The 9,041-nt window shown below is 61.5% G+C and overlaps 2 protein-coding genes and 1 long non-coding RNA gene across 3 annotated transcripts in view; all 3 read left to right on the forward strand.

The window, feature by feature from the left end:
* Positions 1-416: 416 nt before the first annotated feature.
* Positions 417-6,938, forward strand: LOC134433185 (valine--tRNA ligase-like). Its single transcript, XM_063182061.1, has 10 exons — positions 417-423; positions 1,111-1,263; positions 1,576-1,633; positions 3,003-3,168; positions 3,637-3,718; positions 4,024-4,143; positions 5,349-5,455; positions 5,829-5,929; positions 6,239-6,329; positions 6,810-6,938. The coding sequence occupies exons 1-10, from the start codon at positions 417-419 to the stop codon at positions 6,936-6,938; spliced, it is 1,014 nt and encodes a 337-aa protein (XP_063038131.1).
* Positions 6,939-7,203: 265 nt separating this feature from the next.
* LOC134433201 (uncharacterized) lies at positions 7,204-8,770 on the forward strand. The gene is made up of 3 exons (XR_010031508.1): positions 7,204-7,306; positions 8,067-8,225; positions 8,679-8,770. It is a non-coding gene; the product is annotated as an uncharacterized LOC134433201 (long non-coding RNA).
* A 150-nt stretch (positions 8,771-8,920) lies between these two features.
* PRRT1 (proline rich transmembrane protein 1) overlaps positions 8,921-9,041 on the forward strand; it is a 3,041-nt gene continuing 2,920 nt past the window's right edge. The window contains exon 1 of the mRNA XM_063182062.1: positions 8,921-8,934. Within this exon, the coding sequence (XP_063038132.1) occupies positions 8,921-8,934 (14 nt within the window). The remainder of the gene's footprint in view (positions 8,935-9,041) is intronic.

The following is a 9,041-nucleotide window of genomic DNA, read 5'->3' on the forward strand; positions in this document are numbered from 1 at the left end:
GGGGTCTGCGGGGGGTCTCGGGTGGGTTTTGGGGGGGTCTTTGGGAGGTTTTGGGGCTTTGTGTGAGGCTCGGGGGGATTTTGGGGGGTCTGGGGGTCTCGGGTGGGTCTGGGGGCTCGGGGGGGTGTCTGGGGTGGTCTCTGAGCCCCCCGGGACCCCTCCCCAGACGTGGGGGGCCCCCTCCCCGAGAGCTACAGCCCCGGCTACGTGGAGGCGGCGTGGTACGGCTGGTGGGAGCAGGAGGGCTTCTTCAGGCCCGAGTACGGGGTGAGTGGGGGGCTTCAATGGCTCTGGGGGCTTCACATGGCTCTGGGGGGTCCTGGGGGGGAGTTTGGGGCAGGTTTGGGTGGGTCTGGGGGCTCCTTGGGGCAGTTCTGGTACGGCTGGTGGGAGCAGGACGGGTTCTTCAGGCCCGAATGGGGGGTGAGTGGGGGGCTTTGGGGGTTTAATTGGGTCTGGGGGGTGTCCTGAGGGGGTTTGGGGCAGTTTTGGGGGTCCCTGGGTGAGTTTTGGGCAGTTTTGGGTCCCTGGGTGGGTTTGGGGCAGTTTTGGGGGTTTTTGGGGCAGTTTTGGGGCAGTTTTGGGGCCGTTTGGGGCCGTTTTGGGGCAGTTTTGGGGTCCCTGGGTGGGTTTGGGGCAGTTTTGGGGCCGTTTGGGGCAGTTTTGGGGGTCCCTGGGTGAGTTTGGGCAGTTTGGGGGTTTTTGGGGCAGTTTTGGGGTTTTTGGGGTAGTTTTGCGGCAGTTTTGGGGCCGTTTGGGGCAGTTTTGGGCAGTTTTGGGGCAGTTTTGGGGCCGTTTGGGGCAGTTTTGGGGCAGTTTTGGGGCAGTTTTGGGGCCGTTTGGGGCAGTTTTGGGGTCCCTGGGGCAGTTTAGGGGTCTTTGTGGCAGTTTTGGGGGTCCCTGAGTGGGTTTGGGGCAGTTTTGGGCAGTTTTGGGGGTTTTTGGGGCAGTTTTGGGGCCGTTTGGGGCAGTTTTGGGGCAGTTTTGGGGCAGTTTTGGGGCAGTTTTGGGGCAGTTTTGGGGGTCCCTGAGTGGGTTTGGGGCAGTTTTGGGGCAGTTTTGGGGGTTTTTGGGGCCGTTTTGGGGCAGTTTTGGGGCCGTTTGGGGCAGTTTTGTGGTCCCTGACCCCCCTGCCCCCCCAGCGCTCCCTGGAGACCCCCAACCCGCGGGGGGTGTTCGTGATGTGCCTCCCCCCCCCCAACGTGACCGGGACCCTGCACCTGGGCCACGCCCTGACGGTGGCCATCCAGGACACGCTGACCCGCTGGTGAGTGACCACTGACTGACCACTGAGTGACCACACTGACCACTGACCATACTGACCACTGAGTGACCACTGAGTGACCCTGCACCTGGGCCACGCCCTGACAGTGGCCATCCAGGACACGCTGACCCGCTGGTGAGTGACCACTGACCACTGAGTGACCACTGAGTGACCACACTGACCACTGAGTGACCACTCACTGACCACACTGACCACTGAGTGACCACACTGACCACTGAGTGACCACACTGACCACTGAGTGACCACTCACTGACCACACTGACCACTGAGTGACTACACTGACCACTGAGTGACCCTGCACCTGGGCCACGCCCTGACGGTGGCCATCCAGGACACGCTGACCCGCTGGTGAGTGACCACTGACCACTGACTGACCACTGACTGACCACTGAGTGACCACTGAGTGACCACTGACCATACTGACCACTGAGTGACCCTGCACCTGGGCCACGCCCTGACGGTGGCCATCCAGGACACACTGACCCGCTGGTGAGTGACCAATGAGTGACCAATGAGTGACCACCGAGTGACCACTGAGTGACCACTCACTGACCACACTGACCATTGAATGACCCTGCACCTGGGCCACGCCCTGATGGTGGCCATCCAGGACACGCTGACTGCTGGTGAGTGACCCACCGAGTGACCAATGAGTGACCACACTGACCACACTGACCACTGACCATACTGACCACTGAGTCACCACTGAGTGACCACACTGACCATTGAGTGACCACTGAGTGACCACTGACCACTGAGTGACCACTGAGTGACCATGATGAGCAGCAGGGACAGGGGAGAGTGACCTGGAGTGACCACCAGGCTCACCCAGTGAGACCCAGAGTGACCACGGAGTGACCGCAGTGACCCATGGAACGGCCACCAGTGGCCACCTGAGATGTGTGGAGTGACCCCAATGACCCCAAATGTCCCCATTGTGTCCCCAGGCACCGCATGCGGGGCCTCACCGCTCTCTGGGCCCCGGGCTGTGACCGTGCAGTGTCCCCGTTGTCCCAATGTCCCCAATGTCCCTCAATGTCCCCAATGTCCCCAATGCAGGCACCGCATGCGGGGCCTCACCGCTCTCTGGGCCCCGGGCTGTGACCACGCAGTGACCATGCTGTGACCCCAATGTCCCCAATGACCCCCAATGTCCCATTGTCCCCAGTGACCCCAATGACCACGCAGTGTCCCCAGTGTCCCCAATGTCCCCAATGTCCCCACTGTCCCCATTGTGTCCCCAATGCAGGCACCGCATGCGGGGCCTGACGGCGCTCTGGGCCCCGGGCTGTGACCGTGCAGTGTCCCCGTTGTCCCCGTTGTCCCCATTGTCCCCACTGTCCCCAATGCAGGCACCGCATGCGGGGCCTCACTGCGCTCTGGGCCCCGGGCTGTGACCACGCAGTGACCATGCTGTGACCCCAATGACCCCATTGTCCCCAATGTCCCCAATGTCCCCAATGCAGCACCGCATGCGTGGCCTCACGGCGCTCTGGGCCCCGGGCTGTGACCACGCAGTGACCGTGCAGTGTCCCCGTTGTCCCCATTGTCCCCATTGTGTCCCCAATGCAGGCACCGCATGCTGGGGCCTCACTGCGCTCTGGGCCCCGGGCTGTGACCATGCAGTGTCCCCGTTGTCCCCGTTGTCCCCAATGTCCCCATTGTCCCCATTGTGTCCCCAATGTCCCCCACTGTCCCCATTGTGTCCCCAATGCAGGCACCGCATGCGGGGCCTCACTGCGCTCTGGGCCCCGGGCTGTGACCACGCCGGCATCGCCACCCAGGTGGTCGTGGAGCGGCGCCTGCAGCGCTCGCGGGGGCTGAGCCGGCACCAGCTGGGCCGCGAGGCCTTCCTGAGGGAGGTTGTGGCGCTGGAAGGACGAGTGAGTGACCCCCGAGTGACCCCTGACCCCCTGAGTGACCCCTGAGTGACCATTGGGGGGTGTGATCCCTGACTGACCCCTGAGGCTGACCCGGCACCAGCTGGGCCGCGAGGCCTTCCTGCGGGAGGTGTGGCGCTGGAAGGACGATGTGAGTGACCAATGGGTGACCCCTGAGTGACCACTGAGTGACCTCTGGCACTGTAGAATGACCTAAAAGGGACCCTGGAGTGAGCCATGGCACCCCTAAATGGCCACAGAGTGACCCCAAAGTCACTCAGGGCACCCCTAAATGGCCACAGAGTGACCCCAAAGTCACTCTGGGCACCCCCAAAGTGACCCACAGACCCCTAAATGACCCCAAAGTGACCCCAAAGTCACCTGTGACACCCCTAAATGACCCCAGAGTGACCGAGGGCACCCCAGGGTGACCCCTGGCCCCCAAAATGACCCCTCTGTCCCCCTCCCCAGGAAGGGCGACCGCATTTACCAGCAGCTGCGGCGCCTCGGGGCCTCCATGGACTGGGGGCGCGCCTGCTTCACCATGGACCCGGTGAGTGGGGGGCCCCAAACCCCCAAAACCCCCCCAAAAATACCCCAAAAACACCCAAAAAGCCCCCCAAAAATACCCCAAAAACACCCTGACCCAAGAAAACCCCCAAAAACACCCCAAAAATCTCCTCCATGGACTGGGGGCGCGCCTGCTTCACCATGGACCCCGGTGAGTGGGGGGCCCCAAAACCCCCCCAAAAATACCCCCAAAAATACCCCAAAAAACACCCAAAACACCCTGACCCCAAAAACCCCCCAAAACACCCCAAAATATACCTGACCCCAAAAACCCCCGGTTCCCCCCAGAAAATGAGCCGCGCCGTCACCGAGGCTTCGTGAGGCTGCACGAGCAGGGCCTGATCTACCGGAGCCGCCGCAATCGTGCACTGGAGCTGCGCCCTGCGCTCGGCCATCTCCGACATCGAGGTACCCAAAACACCCTGAATTCACCCCAAAAATCTGCTGCGAGACCCCCAAAATATCCTGTAAAACACTGCCCGAAATACGCCCCAAAATCAGCCCAAAATCCCCTGGGATCGTGCACTGGAGCTGCGCCCTGCGCTCGGCCATCTCCGACATTGAGGTACCCAAAACACCCCTAATTCACCCCAAAAATACCCCAGAAACACCCCGAAACGTGCCCTGAATACTGCCCGAAATGCGCCCCAAAACCCCCCAAAAATCCCCCAAAATCACCCCAAAACCCCCTGGGATCGTGCACTGGAGCTGCGCCTTGCACTTGGCTATTTCTGATATTGAGGTACCCAAAAACCCCTTAAAATACCCCAAATTCACCCCAAAAACACCCAGGAACCCCCCCAAAGCATCCCCTGAAATATGGCTAAAATATGCCCCCAAAACCCCCCAAAATCACCCAAAAATCTGCCTTGAGACCCCCCAAAATATCCTGTGAAACGTTGCCCGAAATACGCCCCAAAACCCCCCAAAACCCCCAAAATCACCCCAAAACCCCCCAAAATCACCCCAAAACGCTTGCCCCGAGACCCCCAAACCCCCCCAGGTTGAAGAAGGAAGCAGGAGCTGGGGGGGGTTGGGGATTTTGGGGTATTTTTTGGGGTAATTTTGGGTGGTTTTGGGGTCTCTTTAGGTGGAGAAGGAGCTGGGGAGGTTTGGGGATTTTGGGGATGGTTTTGGGGGTCTCAGTGGGGGTTTGGAGGCTAATTTTGGGGTAAATTTGGTGGTTTTGGGGTCCCCAGATGGAGAAGAAGGAGCTGGGGGGGTTTAGGGTTTTTGGGGTAATTTGGGGTGTTTTGGGGTAATTTTGGGGTAATTTTGGGGTCTCTCAGGTGGAGAAGAAGATGCTGGAGTGGTTTGGGAATTTTGGGGTAATTCGGGTAAATTTGGGTGTTTTGGGGGTATTTTTGGGGTCCCCAGGTGGAGAAGACAGAGCTGGGTTCCCACAGGATTTGAGGATGTTTTTGGGGTGAATTTGGGTGTTTTTGGGGTCCCCAGGTGGAGAAGAAGGAGCTGGGGGTCCCACAGGATTTGAGGAGGTTTTTGGGGTAAATTTGGGTGTTTTTGGGGTCCCCAGGTGGAGAAGAAGAAGCTGGGGGTCCCAGAGGATTTGAGGATGTTTTTGGGGTAAATTTGGGTGTTTTTGGGGTCCCCAGGTGGAGAAGAAGGAGCTGGGGGGCCGCACCCTGCTCAGGTCCCGGGCTACGAGGAGCCCGTGGAGTTCGGGTCCTGGTGGCCTTCGCCTACCCCATGGAGGGGGCTGGTAATTGGGGCTGGGGGCTTCGGGGGGGTCTGGGGGGTCTGGATGGGTCTGGGGCATCCCCTGGAGGGGGCTGGTAATTGGGGCTGGGGGCTCTGGGGGCTTTGGGGATTTGGGGGGAGTCCCTGGGAGTTTGGGGGTGTTCCCTATGGGGTCTCTGGGGGTTTGGGGAGGGTCTCTGGGGGTCCCTGGGGGTTTGGGGTCCCTGGGGGTTTGGGGAGGTCTCTGGGGTCCTGGGGGTTTGGGGAGGGTCTCTGGGGGTCCCTGTGGTGTTTGGGGTCCCTGTGGGGTCTCTGGGGGTCCCTGTGGTGTTTGGGGGTCTCTGGGGGTCCCCGGGGGTCCCCGTTTGACCCCTGCCCTTTGCCCCCGTGCCCAGGTGAGGGGGAGCCCCCCGAGGTCGTGGTGGCCACGACGCGCCTGGAGACGATGCTGGGGGACGAGGCCGTGGCCGTGCACCCCGAGGACCCCCGGTACCAGGTAGAGCGCACCTGAGACACACCTGAGATACACCTGGGATACACCTGGGCACACCTGAGCACACCTGAGATACACCTGGGATACACCCTGAGATACACCTGGGCACACCTGGGATACACCTGGGGCACCTGGGAATGGGGCTGGTACACTTGAGGTACACCTGGGATACACCTGAGATACACCTGGGCACACCTGGGGTACCTGAGATACACCTGGGCACACCTGGGCACACCTGAGATACACCTGGGATACACCTGGGCACACCTGGACACACCTGTCCCTGACGGCCCCGCCCCCCGTGTCCCGCAGCACCTGCGTGGGCGGAGCGTGCGCCACCCAATCACGGGGCGGCTCCTGCCCGTCCTGCACGACGCCTTCGTGGACCCCCAGTTCGGCACCGGTGAGGGGCGGGGCCTCGGGGGGCGGGGCTTGGCCCTTTGGGGGCGTGGTCTCTTTGGGTGTGGTTGGTTTGGGGCGTGGCTCAGAGAGGGGTGTGGCCTGAGTGGGGTGTGGTTGGTTTAGGGTGTGGCTTAGAGGGGTGTGGTTGCTTTGGGGTGTGGCTCAGACAGGTGTGGTCATTTGGGGTGTGGTCTGGTTGGGCGGGGCTGTTTTGGGTGTGGTTTGGAGGGTGTGGCCTGATTGGCTGTAGCTGTTTTGGGGTGTGGCTTAGAGGGGGAGGTGGCGTGGTTTGAAGGGGTGTGGCCTAAACAGGTGTGGCTTAGAGGGCTGTGGGTGTGGCCTAAAGGGGTGTGGCCCAACCACCCGTGGCTCAGCCCCTTTGTGTATCCATGGGCGTGGCCACCACAACCGCGCCCGGGCGTGTCCCTCGGTGGGCGTGTCCCTCCGCGTGGGCGTGTCCCAACGCTGGCCCCGCCCCCAGGCGCGGTCAAGATCACGCCCGCCCACGACGCCCGTCGACTTCGAGGTGGGCAGCGGCACGGGCTGGGCGTGCCGCGGTCATCGGGGAGGACGGCGCCATGGTCAACGTCCCCGCCCCCCTTCCTGGTGAGACCGGGCTGAATCTGGGCCATTTTGGGGCATTCTGGGTGTTTTGGGTAATGGTCACTCAGTGGTCACTGTGGTCACTCATGGTCACTCAGTGGTCACTCAGTGGTCACTCATTTGGTCACTGTGGTCACTCATGGTCACTCAGTGGTCACTCAGTGGTCACTCAGTGGTCACTGTGGTCACTCAGTGGTCACTCGGGGATGCAGTGGTCACTCAGTGGTCACTCAGGTGGTCACTCAGTGGTCACTCAGTGGTCACTCTGCGCAGGGCATGCCGCGGTTCCAGCCCGCCGGGCGCTGATGGAGACCCTCAAGGAGCGGGGGCTGTTCCGGGGGTCACCGAGAACCCCATGGTGGTGCCCATCTGCAGGTGAGACACACCTGGGGACAGGTGACACACCTGGGGACAGGTAACACACCTGGGGACACACCTGGGGACACACAGAACCCCATGGTGGTGCCCATCTGCAGGTGAGGGACAGGTAACACACCTGGGGACAGGTGACACACCTGGGACACACAGAACCCCATGGTGGTGCCCATCTGCAGGTGAGGGACACCTGGGCACAGGTGACGCTCAGGTAACACAGGTGTCCTCCCAGCCGTTCCAAGGACGTCCTGGAGCCGCGGGTTACAATGGGTTACACACAGGTGTCACAGGTGTCACACAGGTGTCACAGGTGTCACACAGGTGTCACAGGTGTGCCTTTACCTGTCCCCAGCCGCTCCAAGGACATCCTGGAGCCGCGGGCCGTGGCACAGTGGATAACAATAGATAACAATGGGTGTCACAGGTGTCACACAGGTGTCACAGGTGTCACAGGTGTGCCTTTACCTGTCCCCAGCCGCTCCAAGGACGTCCTGGAGCTGCGGGCCGCGCCCCAGTGGTGTCAGTAGATAACAATAGATACCAATGGGTGTCAGTGGTGACAATGGGTGTCACAGGTGATGCTCAGGTGACGCTCAGGTAACACAGGTGTCTGTCCCAGCCGCTCCAAGGACGTCCTGGAGCCGCGGCCGTGGCACAGTGGTGACAATGGATAGCATAGATAACAATGGGTTACAATGGGTGTCAGTAGGTGTCACACAGGTGTCACAGGTGTCACAGGTGTGCCTTTACCTGTCCCCAGCCGCTCCAAGGACGTCCTGGAGCCGCGGGCCGTGCCCCAGTGGTTCGTGCGCTGCCAGGGCTGGCCGGGGCCGCGGCGGCCGCCGTGCGCAGGGGGGACCTGAGGCTGCACCCGCCCGGCCACGCCCAGCACCTGGTTCACCTGGATGGACAACATCAGGTGAGAGCCTGAGACCACACCCACAGCCACACCCACCTCCCAAACCCCTGCCCCAAAACCACACCCATAACCACACCCCATAGCCCTGCCCTGCACCCGCCCGGCCACGCCCGCACCTGGTTCACCTGGATGGACAACATCAGGTGAGGCCACGCCCCCCTGACCACACCCATAGCCACACCCACATCCCATAATCCTGCCCCATAACCACACCCATAACCACACCCCATAACCTGCCTCACATCTGGCTGGCACAGGTGTGCCCATACCTGCCCAGGTGTGCCCATACCTGCCCAGGTGTGCTCACCTGTGTCTCACCTGTGCAGGGACTGGTGCATCTCGCGGCAGCTCTGGTGGGGCCATACCTGCCCAGGTGTGCCCATGGCTGCCCAGGTGTGCCCTTACCTGCCCAGGTGTGCTCACCTGTCCCTCACCTGTGTCTCACCTGTGCAGGGACTGGTGCATCTCGCGGCAGCTCTGGTGGGGCCATCGCATCCCCGCCTAACTCGTCACCATCGACGACCCCCAGGTGCCGCCCGGACAGGTGAGCCCGGGCTCAGACTGGGGTGAACTGGTTTGCACTGGTTTGCACTGGTTTGGACTGGTTTGCACTGGTTTGCACTGGGGGTGTTTGGGGCGTTTTTTTTTGGGATTTTTGGGTTTAGTTTTGGTGGTTTTGGGGTTCTAGGGTGAGGATGAGCAGTTCCGGGTCAGCAGGGTCTCTGGGCTCAGTCTTGGGGTGATTTTTGGGGTGATTTTGGGTTATTTTTGCTCCTCCAGGATGAGGATGAGCGGTTCTGGGTGTCCGGGCGCTAA

Source organism: Melospiza melodia, unplaced genomic scaffold, assembly GCF_035770615.1.
Source record: "Melospiza melodia melodia isolate bMelMel2 unplaced genomic scaffold, bMelMel2.pri scaffold_148, whole genome shotgun sequence".
NCBI lineage: Eukaryota > Metazoa > Chordata > Aves > Passeriformes > Passerellidae > Melospiza > Melospiza melodia.

Coding starts and splice junctions, on each gene's coding strand:
- LOC134433185 (XM_063182061.1), top strand. Junction 1,264..1,575: donor CATCCAGGACACGCTGACCC/GCTGGTGAGTGA, acceptor CTGACCACTGAG/TGACCCTGCACCTGGGCCAC. Junction 4,144..5,348: donor CGGCCATCTCCGACATCGAG/GTACCCAAAACA, acceptor TGGGGTCCCCAG/GTGGAGAAGAAGGAGCTGGG.